Source organism: Sturnus vulgaris, chromosome Z (assembly GCF_052056855.1).
Source record: "Sturnus vulgaris isolate bStuVul1 chromosome Z, bStuVul1.hap1, whole genome shotgun sequence".
In the NCBI taxonomy this organism is placed as follows: domain Eukaryota; kingdom Metazoa; phylum Chordata; class Aves; order Passeriformes; family Sturnidae; genus Sturnus; species Sturnus vulgaris.
The window spans coordinates 61,624,692-61,644,322 of NC_142283.1; the positions used below are offsets into that span (position 1 = coordinate 61,624,692).

The 19,631-nt window shown below is 35.7% G+C and overlaps 1 protein-coding gene across 2 annotated transcripts in view; it reads right to left on the reverse strand.

The window, feature by feature from the left end:
• Positions 1-4,502: 4,502 nt before the first annotated feature.
• The window catches only part of RGS7BP (regulator of G protein signaling 7 binding protein), a 33,497-nt gene continuing 18,368 nt past the window's right edge, over positions 4,503-19,631 (reverse strand). The window contains exons 3-6 of one of the 2 annotated variants that reach the window (XM_014881417.2): positions 16,395-16,525; positions 8,351-8,498; positions 6,921-6,991; positions 4,503-5,471 (exon numbers count right to left, since the gene is read on the reverse strand). In XM_014881417.2, coding sequence (XP_014736903.1) covers positions 5,380-5,471; positions 6,921-6,991; positions 8,351-8,498; positions 16,395-16,525 — 442 coding nt within the window. In that variant the 3' untranslated portion in view covers positions 4,503-5,379. Of the gene's footprint in view, positions 5,472-6,920; positions 6,992-7,017; positions 7,514-8,350; positions 8,499-16,394; positions 16,526-19,631 lie in introns of those variants that run through there. The other variant, XM_088156093.1, reaches the window with a different exon arrangement.

The window sequence follows — 19,631 nt, forward strand, 5'->3', positions numbered from 1 at the left end:
CTGCAAGGGAGCATGTGTGATGGACAAACAAAAGTCTTAGCCATAAGTATCCAAGAGATAGAACAAAAAGAAAAATAAATTCTTTGTGATGCAGTATTATTATGCAGCTCTATAGCTGGAAGGTTTTGGTTTCTTTTTTCTTTCAAAAATAAGTCATAGTGAAGAATCATAGCTCAGAATTGCAGCAAGGCAATTATAGATAGAAAAAATTGCAGCATCTAGCTGTGAATTTGGACTGGACTGAGTAACATTTACAGGCTTGTTCTTCGAGGCCATGAAAGCTGCTGAGGTAATGCATATTGAACTCTATTTACTCAGTGCTTTTGTACTTGACTACAGGGAAGAATGTCATAGCTGCAGGTCCCTCTGAAAAGTATCCTGAGTAATGAATCTGACGTGGTGCTTGTTATCTGTTTCATGTAACAATCAGTTCTAGGAACTCCTGGGATGTATTTTTAGAGGACCGTCTTTTGGAATTCCTCACATCGTCTCTCCCTAGTCAAAAAAGGACACAATCTTTGTGTATGCAAAACAGAATGTCAAACATCCCAAACTTTTTCACTCAACTGATGAATGAATTCAGTGATTCAGTTGTGCTCTGAAGTCTACACAGCAGTGAAGCTTTTAAAAGGTATTTTTGACATAGCCATGTCTTGGGCATCCAACCTATCTTACCTTGTGAAACTTAGAACACATCACACTCTTTGGCAAACACTCACTTGGTGCCTCTTAATACAATGCCTCTGCATCCAGGCAGTAGTACCTGAGAAAGGCATTAGTAGAAATTCTAAGATGCAAATCACAATAAATAAGGGTGAACAGAGAAAAATATGTCAAAAATGCTTCTATAGTAAAAATGCCAGAACATTTACGCTGTTCACAAGAAATTCTACGAAGATGAATTTAGGTGATAAAGAAGAACATGAGATGAGGTGGTGGTAGCAGAAAATAAATGAGGTACAAGAATAAAGAAACCAAAGGGGATTCAGGAGGAAAAAAGGGAGAGACAAAGAAGACCAGAAGAAGATGTTTATCTAGAAAAGCAATGTTATAGTTTAAATAATCACAATAAAGGAGAAAAGTCTGGAAAAGGCTGTTTAGTAGAGTTCATTTAAACTTCAGCAAAATGTACTCAAGATATGGTTTATTTACAGTTTTCTGTGTAAGCTAAATACTTGTCCCACAGAGAATGTGTACTGTGAAGGAGGATTAATAAGGATTAATCTGTATTTATCTGTACTATGTCTTTTCCTGAAGCTTTAACCTAGTAGAATAGTTTATAGAATATCCTGGCAGAATTTTGACCATCAGAGAATTTTAACAAAGAATAAAGTTGACCTGTAAGAAACACACTATATATGTTAGTAATTGTCCAGGAGTAGATTTAGGCTGAAAATTGGCAAAAACTTTGTTTTTATTGAAGAACTGCTGTCTCAGAAGAGCTAGAAATAACTTCTGGAAGAGGGAGCTGAGTACATATAATGGCTCAAATGAAGGTATATTTGCATTAGACAGCAACAGACTGGACAAACAGAAACAGGTGCTCTCTTAGACATCAGAATTCCCATTACTACTGTTACTTAATAAATTCTTTTAAAGTGAAAGAGAGAAATACCACTCCAAGAAATTTTACACAAAAACACGAGGTAAGGGCTCAAAGTACTAATGAGATGGAGACTGGCAGTTCAAAGTCAAGTGAGTTCAGGCATTAAAATGTCCAAGACTGGCAACATTAGGCTAGATCAGCAGATTATGCATATGCTGGGAACAGCCTAAGTTGAAAAAAACCAAACACCACATTAGAGGGTACAACCACCAATTAAGGACTAAAGATATACCTCTTGAAACATGGCTGGGGCTATTTTTGTAAAACTGCTATGGGAAAATAGTTTTGTATTTGAGATGAATTATTCAGCTGTAGAAGAGTTAAAAATCATTGTTATAACTTTTGCCACACCATGATCCCTAGAAAATATGTGCTGCCCACCTGTATTTAGCCTAGCTCAGTTCTTTTTGAAGCAGAAAAGGTTGGTTCTGCTGGTAAAGGGTAGGTTTTCCTGCATGTCAGACAGTGCCTTCAAAGTCCTAGAACTTAAACACGACCACAGATACTACATAATGCTACAAGTCTCTTCATTGACTGGAGTCACTTATGACTAAGTACGGGCAGACATAGATGTTTCTTTAGCTTCTCTTGCCTCTTGTCCATGAGGCTGGACAATAGGTAGGATATCTCTTACAGAGGTAATAAGGAATTTCACCACTACAAGGGTGTAAAATCAATAGGCATTTAATGCACCACTATATATTTATTCCTCAGATGAGATAGAAGTTGGTTATTGTGTTTCTCCCTTTCTATAACAGAAACTTTTAAAGTTGTATTTGATATAAAAGGACCTATTATGTAAGTTAATGCAGATTTTGCATGGTAACTTCTCATTCTGGGTAAGCCAACATGCAACCTGCAGCATGTGTTAGCACGCTGTCTACTGCTGTAAGCTTGTATTTTGATTCTGCTCTGAAAAAATTAGACTTTATAGTGTACATAGATATTTGATTTCTTAGATTGGTATTTTTTATGACATGAAATATCTGTGATAAATGGGTGCTACCAGTGGAGGATGGCTATAAAGAATCTGGTTTTGAAAAGCTGGAGCTGCATGAAGTTTTAGTAAAAAAAAGAGTTGGTGAACCTGGCATATTTGGTGGGAAGAGGAATTTTCACTTGCTTCCTACCCTGCAAAAGAATTACGTTGCCTTTAATTCGTAACACTTTCAACTAAAATGTTCAAACTCCAAGATGGATTTAGGAAGCAAGTGCTGCTTTCCTCAGTATTCTCCCTGAATTGCTTGTTTCCATGCATTTGGGAGTTTATTGTGAAGTAGGGGGTATTTCTAAGTACTTGGGAAATAAATTATGGTCCTAAATAGTCTCTAAATAATTTGTACATCATTTCATTGAGGGAGCTTTTAAATGTTGATCATACATTGCCCTATTCCATTAAACTAAAATGTAGTAATATCCTTAGCTTCCATCTTTCTTTTACCAACATCATGTTTTAGGGCTTAAAAAGAAATTTTCTTGTTTGCTTTTGAATTAGTAAAAGATAATCCGCTGCATTCCTAAGTAAACCGATTTATCCCTTGATACTTCTTCAATTCAGATACTTTCCAGGATACGGTTCATGTCACTATATGTTAAGATAACTTCCATTCACCCTTGAGCACCAATATTCCTTAAGTGGCCATAAAGCTTGGGAATTACAGCATGTGTCCATTAGGATTAGTAGAAAGTATAATACAAAGGGCTTCAGGTAAGATGCTAGATTGCTTAGAATTACAGAAAGGCTTCAAAAAGAGCAAAGACTGCAATTTTAGTAGTCTTTAATTGAGGAAGAAGAAACACTGCTAAAGTTTCCAGAGTAACAAAAGGTACAAGGATGCATATTACTGTACACTTCATTTTACTGCAATCTCAAAGGGTTTTGAAGACAACATATCCAAGTCAATCACAGAATGTGCTGAAGTTAGGGAACTCATTGTGATTGACTGATGTCAAGAGCTTTGCAATATTAATTAAAATGTTTATACATATGTCTTACTAATAAATATTCCATTGCAACAGCTGTGGTTAAAACACAGAGATATAAGCTGCCATGTAATGTGGCATAGGAAATTCCTTGTAATGATACATGTGCAGGTAATGAATTAGACAAGGTCACTGCTTCATCTGCCCATCTGATTCTCTATGTGTACCAATAAAATGGGACTTCTAAAGAAAGCTTGCGTGAAATTTTTTCCCCCTCTTTCTCATGGCATCACTATACATTCAGTCTTGAATTCATAAGTTTTTTTGGCATTAATGTCTGTCTTTTTCACTCATGCTGAACAAAAATTAATTGGTTAATTGTAACTACTGATCAACTTTGCAGACAGTATTTTTAATAGCCACTAGACACCAGGGATTGTTTTTCCAAAATTTTAACAGTTGCAAAACCTAGTGTATCCGTGGGGATGGAGTCATTTGGGAATTAGTCTATTGCTTTGAGACTCGTAATGAAAACACATCAGTGCTGCCTGTTACGGACAACAGCTCTGATCAGTGAGCACAAGGTTCATGAGAAATGTGCAGAAAACTTTAAAGAACTAACTCTGAAAAAACATTGTGCTGTGGACTCCAATTCCATTCTTCTTAAAAATGTTGTTTGCTCTCACAAGCACAGTTTTGTGTGTCTAGGGATCTCCCCGTTTCAGATGCTTAGGAATATGTACGCCTGAGAATAGTTCATGACCTGAAATCTTCAAACACATTGAAATTATCTTTTTTTTGTGCTATTTAAAGAATTTAGTCCTGCATATTTTTTTAATCTGTCTTTGTAAGCATACTTGTATGGAAAATTGAAATCGGAAAATGGAAATATTGTTACAAATTTGTGCAGGCCTCTGACAACAAAATTAGAAGAAATACATAGTCTGGCAATATAACTAGAAACAAGACAACATTTAATTTAAATAAAAAACTTTATTAACAATGTAAAACGTTTAATATCTTACAGTCTGAGATAATTCTGGCATGCCTTATAAGATCAATACTTGATATGCAGACACCATGCTTTGAATTCTACTGGCAACAAAATGGGTTGGTGTTGTGTTTTACATTGTTTAATTTAATACACCTTCTTTTAATAAATTATTTTTTTCCCCAAAAGCTTGTAGATATACTATTGGCTTAAAAGAAAATCTGTCGCTTCTAAGCATTGTACAGTTTGTAGATATTATGATTTCTCTGTATTTACAAGTCCTAACTATTTTCATATATGTTTTTTGTATCATAAATTAAGATATTTTCTATAAAGCTTTGAAGTTGAGATACAGTGGAAGACTAAATATGAATGAGAGCACAAAAAGCAACTGGAAATTTTGTACAAATTCTGTTACAATATTGTTTGAATGTCCTAGAACTTCAATTGTTTTGCTCTTAAATAGTTTCCTATGCTTAAAGACTGCTAGAGTATGATTTTAGTATGATACTAGTAAGAGTACTGTACTATGCACAAACTTTTAGCTGCAGCTCAAACAATTAAAAAAACCCTCTAAAATTATCTATGAACCTTAATTCATGTGTCTTGAGTGATTGAAAGTAAGCATGCAAAACATAATTTAAGAAGTTTTAAATATGCTAGATCTATTCCACAGCCATTTCTTGACCACCATAATTTGAACGTATTAAAACACTTATGTGAAAAGGGGGATGGAGCAGAAGACAAAAATGAATAGCCTAGTGTAGAAAATATACTTTATAATCAAGATTAGCCACTTTCATCTTTTCAGTGATTTAATCAAAGTCATGATTTCCTTGGTGCTTCTGTGCTTAATCTTCTAACTGGAGACAAGACAACACAATCCGAAGAATCTTCTCTTCCGTCTTCTTACGAGTGGATATGGAGTCAAGTTTAGGAGGCTGCTATCATCTGTGATGAAAACCCCCACATTTTAACACAAGCATGTACACATAGGCACAGAGATTGTATCATTTACGTGTCCTAGCAGCACCTACATGACCACAGAATCACTCATGTGGCAAAAGATGTCTAAGATTGAGTCCAACTTCAGCACCACATCGACCAGACCAGGGCACTAAGTGCCAGGTCCAGTCCTTTCTTGAACACCTCCACCACCTCTCTGGGCATTCATTACAATGCCTGACAACCCCTTCTGTGATATGTTAGATCCTATAGAGCACAGAGCAAATGAAAACCTGTATTTTGCATTTGGGAGTCTTACAATGCTAATTAACGGGATCTCCGTAATAATTATGATTATCTGAGCCTGGGGTATATCTCAGTTTTAAATTCCTGGGATGGCTTCTATCCTGCTATGCAGGGGGTCAGAGATTTTCTGGTCAGTGTTGAAGGGCAATGTAGACACCATGCAACAAAGAAGAATTCTTATGCCTTTATCTCTGTTGTGAATTCAAGTTTCTCTATGCATTATATCCCCCCAATTTGTCTTTCCCTTTCTTATTTCCACTCTTTTCTTCTAGACAAAGTCTAGACTTTTGTCACTCTTCCAAGACTTTACAATGGTATGTCTGTATCACAAGTGATTCCCTTTTTCCTTTCAACATAGTTTTCAATCAAGCTATCCTAGCATTAAATCTTACTTGCATAATGAATACAATCATTCTATATTCATCTCAGAGCATATTATGATGAATGCTAGGCTGCTTAGTTACTTGGGATGAGATCTAGCACACATTCAGTACATTTCATCAGCTGCCACTGTGCACTGGGCACCCATTATCAAGAAATCAAAAAGAAAATTACTCTTTTTAATGCTTTTCTCATGAACAAAGAGAGAATGCCTGTAGATGTGGAGTATTTAACATGCCAACAAAATGAAGGCCCATTGCTAAATAGATGTATAGGATGGAGATCCTGCTCACCTGTGCATTTCTATGGGGTGCCTGATAGCTGTCTATGGGAAAAGCAGACTCAAGGCAAGTAGCTTTTCTGCAGAGAGTCAGTCACAGAAGCTACAAGCCTTGTAGGGGTGAAGCAAACCCCACCACTCAGAAGGATCCCTATCATAGTCTGTGCAATTTTCACCTTCATTGCCTTTGAGAAAGAAGGACTACAGACACTGGAAGTAGCTGTGCTTCTGCATTTGTATCACCAGAAAAAGTCTATTATTTTATATACAGATACCATATCTATAAATTCCAGAATACCTAATGAAACTCAAAAGGCCAAAGATTATGTACTAGATTCTGGCTCTACTGAATCAGCAGAGAAGAGATTTTGCCTAGATTTTTCTTTTTATAGTTTCCATTAAAGAACCCTAGAATTTTTTGTATATAAAGGAGGGAAAATCCTTCGATTATCTTAATTTTTATTCAAAAAAGAAAATTCAAAACCTACCTTGATTTTTCAGTGGTAAAGGCATAGTCTCCCTGAGTTTACTTAAAAGGTTTTTCATTTCCCTCATATCTCTGTGGATACAACAGTTAAAAAAGATACAATAGAACAAAGCTTGAAAACTGCATGAGGAATGGCTCACAGCATAACTTTATATGCTAAAACATTGGAGCCATAAATACAAAAATCTATTGAGCAAGCATTTGGTTTACATACATGTATCAGAAGATGAATACCAAAGAAACATCAATAAAATTAATAGGGGAGCACTTTTATGAAAGTCTGATACTAACTTTCCTGGTTTAAATTTATGACCTATTCTGGCACTTGAATATTTCATATTAAAAGCCTTGGGAGCACAATGTGATCCTCGTGGCAAAATACACAATATGTCTTAAAATTAATATTAGCTAGTACTAATATCATCTTCATACCCCTTATTAGCATTTTGTAGCTTGTGCCATGAATGTGTTTCATTGTTCAGAAGAAAATTATAAGACATGTAACTAACCCATGATACTTGCACATTAAAAGAAAATTTTAGAAACAGGGCTATCACTCTCACCTGCCTTGGAAGGTCTCTGGCATTTGATTTTCTGAAAGGCAGATGATGGAAAATAAAATAACAACACATCATCTCTGAAAGCAAATTACATTTTGATATGTTTTGAAAGAGGCCAGAAATTTCCAAATTGTTTCCGTTTTACACATAGATGGCAGACCTACAGTCTTAATGCTTTCAGGATTTAAAACAATATGGTCTTGCTTCATTCATCTACACATAAAGTGGTTCTCAGAAATGCAGCACTGTGATTAGTAAAAAATTGCTCTGTTTATTCTCCATATTATGGCCCAGTAGAACAGAAATTGGCTTCATGTAAATAAGCATGATAACAATTCAAATTAAGCAGCAACTTAATATACAAAGCCTCAAAATAGGACTTTTTGCAAATAAGTGTTGGCCATCAGGATCACTCTTTAGTAAAGGGTCTCATTTTTTGTCTTTCAACTGCATAGTTGAGAGGTTAAGATAATACCACTATGACATTTCCTCCTCTGCTCTTGAAACTTCCAAGTTTAAAACTGTATTTTAAAACTAACTGAAGTGAATTAGATTATGTGTTTTTGATTTTGAAATGCAGAATTGGAGTCCAGCACATTTTAGGCATATTTCACAAAATCAAAAACTCTGTTGAATGTACCAGAGATGTTAACAGGTTATTTAATTTACTTATAATTTTCATAGTAGCATCACTGGCTGTCAAATAAAAACAAAACAAAACAAAAAAACCCCAAACAAACAAAACCAAACCAAACCAAACCAAAACCAAAAACAAAAACAAAAATACAAAAAAAACCCCCAAAAATCCCCCCAAACCTAAATAAATCCTAGAAAGAAATTTGTTTGTTTAGGAATGAAGTACTACACATACCTTTCAGTGTTTTCAATATCTGTGGAAACCTGCCATAGATGCTGTTGAATATCTGTTGGTGATAATGATGTGTCTTCTAAAATAGGTACTTCAGAGCTCTCCTCCGCTTTAGTATCTAAGATCTTGGGTGGGCCACAGGGTTCTTTTCCTTTAAAATATTTAAACAAAATATATATCCCTATTATTTATTGATTAAAACGGATACTCAGATTATCTAATTGATGCTTTGAACTTGACCTTGTACAATACAAATGGAGAAAAAGACTGCTTAAATGCAAACTCTGAGTAAGAACTGTTCAGAAACAGAGTAAACCACACCAAGTTACAAAGCAGAGTGCTTCCATATGTTACTTTTACCAATTTGAAAGGGTTCAATTAAACTCCAATGGCTCTCATGGAACAAAAATAAAAGACAGACGACAAAACAGAACAAAATAAGCGAGGAAACTACATCACACATTCTGGAAAAAACTTCAAAACTCTGACACAATTTAACACTGCAATTCCTGTTCCTGAGTACTACAGCAATACTGAGGGAAAACAAAAGACAAAAAAGTGAAATTTTGTACCTTATGATTTAACAGCAATATAAATTCCACCCACAGCCCAAATGCATTACATTCCACATTTCTGTATTCATGTCTACTTAATTCATGCTCCCTGTATGAAAATTAAATATAGTGTTAAAATTGAAGGGGGAGATTCATTACAGATCTTCCAGGGCTTTTGTGAGGAAGAGAATGGGATAAAGGACTGGATCATGATAATGGAGCATGAAAGAGACTTAAGCATCAGTAGGATATTTTGGTAAACCTGCAAATCTCCTTTGGACTACCCAAGAGCATTCCTTTTCTGTAGTAGCAAGTACAATTCTGGCACCAAATACAGAACAAAATTCACACTTAAGTGCATCCCAGAAAAGTGTCAACATTTAAAACAGTAGTACAAAAGGTTGAGTAGGAAATGTTTTTTAATTTCACAATTTTTGCAGTTGGAAAAATTTTGACATCAGGACAAATCTGAGCAGTTCCTGTAAAGTTTGACAAAGCACATGAAGAACAAGACCAGCTAATAGAGCATCGATCATTCAGCCCATTTTTCTGGGATGCCAGAGACCAAGACTGCAGACCATGGTATACTGCTCTTCCACATCACAAATATATATCCATGCTATCAGGCAGGTAACATTGCTTTTTAAAATCTAGAAATTCCTGGATCATAAGATATTTTTGGGTAAGCTATCTAAACAGTTGAACTCTGGTAAATTACTCCTTTGAAAAAAATAAGAAAAAAGTTATTCTTAGCTACCTGTCCCAAACTAGATATTGCTTATGCTACAGAAGATACTTGTTTATGTTTTAATGTTCTTTAAAGCCAGTAGGAAGCCCACAGTTACCTAAACGAATCCTAGAGAGTGCATGACCGGACTACAACAAATTTATAAAAGAATCTCCTGTGTCCTTCTTTTGCTGCTTACTGGCATCCGCTGCAAACTTGTGCTTTGCCAAATTCTCCTGTGATCCACTTTAGCTATTGAAATGATAGATTACCCCAACAAAAGGAAAAATAAAATGTGATGTTTTCTGATGAAGTGGTTTAAGTAAGGTCAGTCAAAACCCCTACACATCCAGGAAGTTCCAGAGAAGGATGATCATATAATTCCTTCTCCAAAAGCAGTGGAAAGGAGGAAGAAGTGAAGACATTATAAGGGAGGGGAGACAGAATAAGACCAAGACCACCTTTCTGTTGGTTAAAAGCTGTTATGCTGAAGGATGACACAATTACTTGTGGAATAGCAGACTAAGTCTGCTTTGCAGACTACATGTTTTACTCTGTATCACCCTGTAGGTTTAACTTTCAAATTTTTATTGTCCTTAACTGCAGCTTATGCTGTTATTTTAAGGTGGTTCATATGGTACAGTTTTCAATGTTCAGTCATATAAGCTTCATTATTTTTTCCCATCACAAGAAGTCCATAACATAACATAACATAACATAGCATAGCATAGCATAGCATAGCATAGCATAGCATAACATAACAATAACATAACATAACCAATATCTCACATATTACTTTTTCACTAAAAAGGTTCCAGGTAAACCATCTTATTTGCCACTGATATGGATATAAGTGGATTGTTCCATTATTTTTAACTGTTAGGGTGGAACCCTGACCTGACCTTTGGGGACATGCCGTAGAGATGCATCCTTCAGGGATGTGAAAGGTGTTTCAATGGAAACAGTAACAGCACTAGATGAAATAATAGTAAAGGTTCTTCTTCTCAGCTTGAGAACAGAAGCAGAGACCATAATGTTCTTTTTGTCAGCACAAAGACAAGCACAAGCTCTTGGCAGAATGAATGACACAGATCTCTTTTCTACTGGAAAAAACTCTTTACCCGTAATTCTGTTGTATTGTGAGCAATTCATGAAGCCTTTCTTGAATTTCAGATCATTTGCTCAGTCTCTTGAAAGCAGTTAAAGAGTCAGCTAATAATAAAGGCTTTGCTTGAATAATGTATGACTCAGGCTTAACGTTTCCACCATGGTCACAGCCTATAGGGACACAAAAGCTTTGAAATCTTTTCATTCTTACAGTGGCTGGTAAGGATATTTACTGTCAGAAATACTTCAGAAAAAATGGATATGAACCCTAAATTTTACTTTCAATTTAGTCAGTGGATAGATTTTTAATAATTTTAGTTGCAATGATGTATTCTTCCTTTTCTCACCAGTGATTCAGCTTTTTTTTTTAACTTTAAGAAGCAGAAAATGCTTTTGATAAGAAATTAAATCAATTTAGTTAAATAATGCTGAGGACCAAACATGAGTGAGGATAAATAAGAGGGGAGAAAATTGTCAGTTCAGTAAGGTTAATACATTATGTTTTTATATGTCTCACCTGTTGTGCCCCTTATTGCTTCTGTGGTGATCTCTGTGTTTGCTTCCATCATGCAACCCTAGGTATCTACTCTTAGTCATCACCTAATTTGCACAGAAACTGTGATGAATGAAGAAATGAAAAGACAAAAAAATGTATGTTCCTCAGTGCTAGTTAGATTTCACTGCAGAGGAACTAGAGATCTTTGAGGGGAACACCAGACTAACACAGCTGAGAGAATTCCTCTCTCAAAAAGAGGGCAGAGTTTCAGATTTCAGATCAGATTTCTAACCTGGCAATTAAGGATAAATGCACAAGCTATATATCACAGCTAAAGTACACGACCTAGAAAGGGGAATAGGAAAGAGTTGTGTAGAAAGTAAAAAAGGTATTTGACAACTAAGGCTAACAGTCTGATGAATTTAATTCTTCACTTACACTTGGGACCTGCAGAACTTGAAGACTGTCTCACTGGACATACTGTTATTAAAGAAAATGCAAAAGGAACTGTTGGAGATCAGACATCTGCAGAAGCTGAGCTGGGTAGTGCTGCTGACCTTCAGGCCCTGGTACAGTGGAAGCCATGGGAGAGGTAAACTCAAGGCAAGAACAGAAGTGAAGACATCATGTCTGGGCATTCTGACCCTCTGATGCTGACTGCTCTGACAAGGGAAGAGGTAACAAGGACTTTGCCAGCAAAAGAGCTAACAAGGACATTACTAGTATAAGAAGAATAATCAGGAGATTGTGTTTCTAAAGGGACTGGGACAAAGGGGTCCGAGTGAAAAATTTTGTATGAATGTAGTGACCTATAAATGCTGGTAAACTGGTGTAATAAACAGTCTGCTTTGCTGGCATAGACAGAGTCCATGTCTATCAATCCTCAAAAGGAACAATTTTGTGGTAGAAGTGGTGTTACCCTCTTTCCATGGCTGTTTTTGTTCCATTCCGTGGCTTCCTCATAAGAAGGGGTGAGTCTCTTGATTTTGTTTCTCCATACCTGTGTGCTCTTCTACACTCTTGCACAAGTGATACGTGTAATAAAACATATCTACCAGTCTTTAAACAGAACACTGAGATTGTAGCATAATCATTAAACAATCCTTCCTTTCCCCTTCAAAACTCTAAAACCCAGCTCATTTAAACAAAGCCAAAAAACAAAAAATCTCTGCACTGAACTGAGGGTTTATTTTTGTAGTTCATAACATAAGCTATCATTTTAGGTACTATTTTAAGGAAACACATATTGTTATCACACAATACAATAATTAACTACCCTAATTTCTTACATGAAACACAAGTAGCATGCAAGCTTGATTTTCCTGTAAGGCTCAATTCTTGCCTTTTTTGTACTCTACAGGTAGCTATCACTTTGGTTAGTGCTGCTATCATTCTGTCCTCACCTGTGTTTATACATGTCAGGTGAGACTCACACATCTCAATTATAACTGTAATTTTTTCTTCATGGTGTGCAATAAATAAACTATATGACACTAAACAATTAGGATAAAAGAAAGATGTATGTCTAAGAATGTATTTATATGCATATTAGTTAGCCAGAAATCCTGGGATTATCAAAGGGAGGAGTAATAGAATAAATGATCAGGTAGCCAAAGACTTAGTAAGTACAAACATTTGAATTCAAGATATCTAGGCATGATTCCTTGTGTCCTTTGCAAACTTTCTGAATGCTGAACTGTTGAATCATTATATATTCTCAACACTGGGCTTTTGTAGTGTATGTACCTTACAAAAAAATTATTGAAGAGCACTTACCTCAGTTTACTTACTGCATAACACAGCTGCAAGTATTTATGGCTTTTGGCCCCACTGTGGCAGTTATGTCTCAAAGAAATAACAGACTGACTGACTTTCCTAGTAGAGGTTCTATAACAGCAGTAAGTTATTCTAAAGCACTGTAAATATGCAAGAAATTTCTGCACAGGAAGACTGATATGTATACTGCAAATAAAGGAATATTTGGGAATATTTGTCCAGTTGAAAAGAAAGATAAGGAGATATGAGAAGATATGTGCAGTGAAAGGCAGTCAAAAGACCCAGAGCTCAGACCTTCAAATATTTGTATGGTGTTTCCTTATGAGAATCTCTTTCCTAGAATGACATCTCATTCCTACTGGCTGAGTTTCTCTTGGGAAAAGAACATCAACATCAGCACACTGCCTTAGTTTTATCAGTTCTGTAGCTTGTTTGATAAATTCTGATTAAGGTACCAATAGCCACATTATTATCTATAAGCTACAGATTGCCAAGAACAGTCTGTATGTCATTCTACTTGAATCTCTGCTGCCTCCTGAGTAAGAACATGAACATGAACGGGCAAAACCTCATGGGATGCTTAAAAACCTAACAAATTGTCAGGCAGGAAAGAGGGCTAAAGAAGGGAAATATTATATCCCAATGAAAAACATTACTCTCAAGAAAGTAGCTTCAAGACACAGCAAGAACAGCAGACATGAACACTTAGGGGTTAAGCAAAGATTGTAAGGGCAGCACTCTTTGTACACAAGAAACTTTTTTTATATGGTCACTCAGATGATGAAAGACCTGTGAAAAACTAAACAGGTGGAGAAATAGAAACCTATAAACAGCAGCATCACAATAGTTTATAATGGTGAAGTTACTGTCTCTTACCTTCTTAGAGTTAGATTTACGCACTTTGACTACACTAAAGTATCATTCTCTGTAAGTAAAGAAAACAATGAAAAGCATGGGTTCATAATGCTCCTTCGAAAATGATATGTTCTGTCAGAGCATAGAATAAATAGGTTGCAAAGTCATCTAGTGTAACGTCCCACTGGGATGCAGGGCCAGCTTGCATCAGGCTATTTGAGTTATCAGTATCTCCAAGAATGAATATTTCACAGCCTCTTTGGGTGCCTGCCTAGTATGTAGCTACCTTCATGGTGAAAAAACAATTAACACAGGACTGGAATTTCCACCACTGCATGATGCCCTTGCAATACTTCTAGGTGTTACCAATACTAAATATTTAATACAAAAAGGCAATTGTCTATTGGATATTCAAATTATTTGAATCCCTGTGATCATACAGTTTTTGCCTACTATGCATTTTTTTCAAAGAATGTCACGGAAGCTTGGAGCCAAGTTACTGTGTTTATCTCTAAAACTCTCTATTTGGCAAGGACAGACTAGCTACCATGACTCTGTAGAGAGCTGAGAAGCTAATGTCTAGCAAAGTACTGCCAGATAGGAACTAAGCTGTAACTCCCCTTATCCAGCTTTAAACAGCTAATTGTTTGATGTTTAGTTTAACTTATTAATGTAGATTCCATCCAGAGGCGAAAGGGAGAGACAGCACATTTCAGAGTTACACAGGTCAGTTTAAGCTATTTACTTTCAGCAGTTTAGAAGATGGTTTGACAACTGTTGCCACTGCTAGCAAATGCAGTACAATCTGTCTTAAAAATGATTACTCATTTTGACAGCTACTATTATCTTTTTCTACAAAGGCTCTGCTAATTTTCTCTCTTCCTCCTTTATAGACTTATTTTTTAATTGAGAAGATAATTGAGAAGCTCAGTTGAGCATTTACAAATCTCCCATTCTTACTTTCATAATAAAAATATCCCTGGCCTTAGCAGTATTCTACAGCTCGATATGAAAAGTACACTACAGGACCTTTCAGCATGACAGGAAATGCAACAGGTTCATTACAAAACCTTTATTACAGTTCATTACAGACTTTGTCTTGCTTTACCTAGTTTTTTATCGATGAGATACTGTCTGGCAAAAGAGTAGTTGCAATCAGGACAGATACAACCCTAATCAGCCTGTGCCATCAATGAGCAATGAGGTTACTAAGTAAACTATTCAGTAAATTATCAGCATTTCTACATCTTCCTTTCAGTAGGCAGCTAATCAAGTATGAAATGGTTAGAGAGATGCATTTTCACTGAAGTGAGGACATCTCCTTTCAGTTCCAAGTCTAGTATTTGCTTTTATAAAGGTGGACATCATTTGAACCATATTTATCTACCTTTTGCTATGCTAGTTTTTTAGGAATGATACTCCCCAGTTCAGTGCTATCACTGACATTCTCGCAAACCACATGCCACTCACTCTCTCCCTCTCCTCTTTCTGTTGGGACAGGCTGGAGTTGAGAATTGGAGGCACAAAAGGTGAAGATCACGGGTTAAGATAAGAACAATTTGCTGGAAACAGCAATAAGATAGGAAAACTAACAGCAACAGAAACACTGTTAATAACATAACTTGCCCAACAAATATGTCTAATAACTATTAAGTCTGTCCACTCGTCTGATTAATGACAGCTAAAACTTAAGGAACTACTTTTTTAAAAAAAGAATCAGACTTTTAAATGACGAGGACATTAGTGATACACATCTGATAAGGCACACTTCTGTAATGATGATAAACAGAAATAGAGCTCCTTTTTAGTAACTGAAAACCTATCTACAGATATATATGACTCCTTTTACAGTTTGCTGTTTATTGTGGTTTAACCTCAGACATAAATGAAGCTCCACAGAGCTGCTGACTTGCTCACCCCTGATGGGATGAGGGGGACTACTGAAAGGGTGAAAGTGAGAAAACTCCTCAGTTGAGGTACAGACAATTTAATAAGTAAAGCAAAAACCATGCATGCAAACAAAGCAACACGAAGAATTTATTCACCATTCCCAATGGGTAGGCAGGTGTTCTGCCATCCCCAGGAAAACAAGGCTACCTCATGTAATGATGACTTGAGAAGACAAATGCCATCAGTCTGAACATCCTCACCTTCCTTCATCTTCTCCCCTCTTTACATGGTGAACATGATGTCATATGGTCTGGGATATCCCTTGGATCAGCTGGAGTCAGCTGTCCTGGCTGTGTCCTCTCACAACTCCTTGTGCCCCCTCAGCCTCCTCGCTGGTGGGGTGGGGTGAGGAGCTGAAAAGGCCTTGACCTCTTGTGGGTTTAGAAATTATTAAATCCCTGTATTATCTACGCTGTTTCCAGTACAAAGCCAAAATATAGCCCCATGATGGCTACTATGAAAAAAATTAACTCTACCCCAGCCAAAACCAGGATTGTGTTTTGTCTTTCATGAATACCCAGACATACCCCAAAAGACTTCTTTTTCTAAAACAAGCATCTGTGTATTTGTGCAATTCAGTACCTTTCCGATGAAACTGCAGTGATCCTAGCAGACATATAGACTTTAGCATTTCTGTTGTGTACATTTCTAAGCAGCACTGCAACTGGATATATAGTCTACAGATTTCAGGATGGATTTCACCATCTTCTGGGCTGCAATAAAAGAGAAAAATATAGTTAGGAATGAGATAAAAGAATGTGAGGATCATGAAATCCACTTCCTTACTCTTGCAAGCAGTCACATCAGAATCTGCTTCACAAACTATTAAGATTTTTATACCAATCTGTATTTACAAACAATTTTTTAGGTCTATAAAACTCTAGGTTTAACATAGTTGAACTTGGGCTGTCTTTGGTAAGACTGCATGTCCTTATTCTGAAAATTAGGATTATTTAACCACAAGTCTATCCCTAAGAGAAATAGACATTGTGACAAAATAATTTCCTTGTAGCAGATTTAGATAAAAACTTAAATATGGCTGTTCTATTTTTCTCTGCACTATTTCAGATGTTAAAAATCCTCAGACCCTCTCAGAAGGCATAGCTACTACAGGAACTTTGTTTGCAATGTTTATTTATAATTTACAATGTACCTTTCTAGCTGTCACTGACAAGAAGATTTCAGGGTCTGCACACGTGTAAAGAAACAGTGTTTTCCTTATACAGCTATTAAATTTCTAAAATGCAAAAATGGTGAACTTTTCTTTAAAATATTTTTGCTCCTAGTGACAGAATTAACTGTGCAGACTAGGAAGGTGGCTATTATAAACAAGATGCTTGACACATGAGCCAATTCTGATTTATTAGTGGCTTCCTATTTACAAATAAGTTGGAAGAGTATTCAAAAGCATAGTAATAGACATTTTAACTGACTTTTTCTTGCCATCATAAATCTAATATGGGTTTATTTGCTAACTATATGAACAGCATGACAATCAGAACTAGAAGCATCAATAATATATGCATGTTCTGACCCATTCTAGTTTTTCTTAAGAATACGGAACATTTCTAACCGGACCATGGGCAAAATTCTTCTCCCATTTACAAATCCAGAGTAACAGCAGTGGTATCCAAGGAAAATATTATCCAGAGTTTATACAATGAGAATTATTTCCAGCTCAGTACCCTCACTGATTGCCTCAAACTATTTAATTAGTATTTAATTGTAATAATGACCACAACAATTCCATTATTTTGCAACCAAACAATTTACTTCTATGCATGTATATAGCCCTCATTTTCATCTCTGAAAGCCAAATGCTATGATATGAACACCAAGAAAGATTTCTTTTATAATCCCTTACTTCTGTGTACAGAGCTTAACATTTCTATTTAAAGTATTATCAATTTTTCTATTTCTGTGTGTACAATGTCATCCCATGAGAAATGCTGATTAGGAGACTAGTACAGACATAAATTTCAGAATGCTGATTATGATATGTTTATTTTTAACTATTATTTAATAGTTTTATACCAAATTAATACTTATATACAAAGAAAAGTTCATGAAGACTTCTAATACTATTCCTCACGTCAGCTGTTCAGTTAGACCAGCTGACTTTTTTATGAAGACCACTTAAGTCATTCAAAAGAAATCTCATATAACACAATCTTCTACAACGTTGTGTTTGGAACAGAGCTATTTAATAGTTTACGTGCAACTGGATACATGAAAGTTACCACAGCACTGAGCACCTGCCCACGAGACACAGACTAGCACCTCATTGTTGGCTGTATAAAATGTAAATACAAAAGTGAAAATGCTGTGTTACTCCTATATAAAACAGCAGCTTAAGTTATGCCGTTTATCAAGCTGCTATTAAAAGCATAATTTTCTGTACAAACAAACTTAAAATCTATAATAAATCTATTACATTCTCATGCCTTAACCATTGGTAACATCGATGGCTTTTTTTTCCATAAAATCCTGCTGTTTAAAAATCATGTAATGTTGGTCAACTGAATATGTTTATAAAGGACTGACAAGAAGTGGAATTTCCTTTATTTTCCAAAGCTGAGATTTAAAATAAAACCTATAGAGGGAGCTCTTATACCAACCATATAGTACCCAGTATCATTGAGGTAATGCAGCTATTTCAGTAATTATTTCAAAATAAAAATAAAAATGAAATTTTAAAAAAGTTTCTCCTTAAATGCAAAAGAAAAGAGTAAAAATTCATTTAAAAAATTTTCCCTCCAAAATAGTAGACAGATGATTTTACTGTACTGCCAAGATGTTGTTTACAATTGAGAAACACCTTGAGACTTTCCTGAATTCCCACAGGTGCCCAGTTATTCACATATGCACTGAAATTAGTGGAATTTAAGTGAAGTTAAGTGAAACATAAAACTACTAAAACTGAAAAGTTATTACGGTCTAACTCTCAATTTAACTTAAAAATTTTAGTCACACATTTACAACAGAGCAGCATTTTACTTTTAGTATCAACAACATTAGAAAATATAGACAGATGTACTATCTCTGGTTAAAAGAGTAGCTAAGCTACATGAAGGGTTGGATAAACCTTTCTGTAAAAGCATTGTTTTGACAAATTCTATGCTTAACTCCAAAGAAAATATTATAAGCTGAAAGAACTATCTTGACATATAATGAAGCCTGTTTGTCTTCAAAAGCCAAAGGAAAATAACATTTATCAAGCCAGAAGTGAAAACGAAATAATCAAATTCTGTCTTATGCTCCATATATGTACTTCCCTTGAAAAATAATATAAGTTTGCTCGACGAGCTGAGAAAAATCACTGTCCACAAATATTACCCTGTAGATTGTATTTTAGGTTAGTATCTGAAACACCATGGTTTAGAACTATAAAGCAGTAGAAGGATGAAAAAGATGAAAACCAAAACTTACCTCAGATATATCGTGCTTCTGTTGGGATACAAAGTGTGACAAATCCTGCAGAAGAGATACACTCAATCCCCTTATATACCAAGTACCAGAAGACCCTCTGATTACAGCTCAGGTTCAATAGCCTAAACCTGCCTCTGCTTTTGTACCTTAAACAGATTGTTTATTTCTTTACCATCTTTATCTATACATCTTTGAAGGCAACAAAAGACTGGTGAATTCATTTTGAATATAGGCAGAAAAGTCGTCCAGCAATGATGTTTTCTTCTAAATAGTTCCTGGGAGAATGTTCTTATTTGTGTTCCTCCCTTTTGCTGGTGTAATTTTTTAAAAAATGTACACAAAATGCTGTCAGCTTCAGTGCCATGTATTGGTTTGTTGTTACCTACGTAT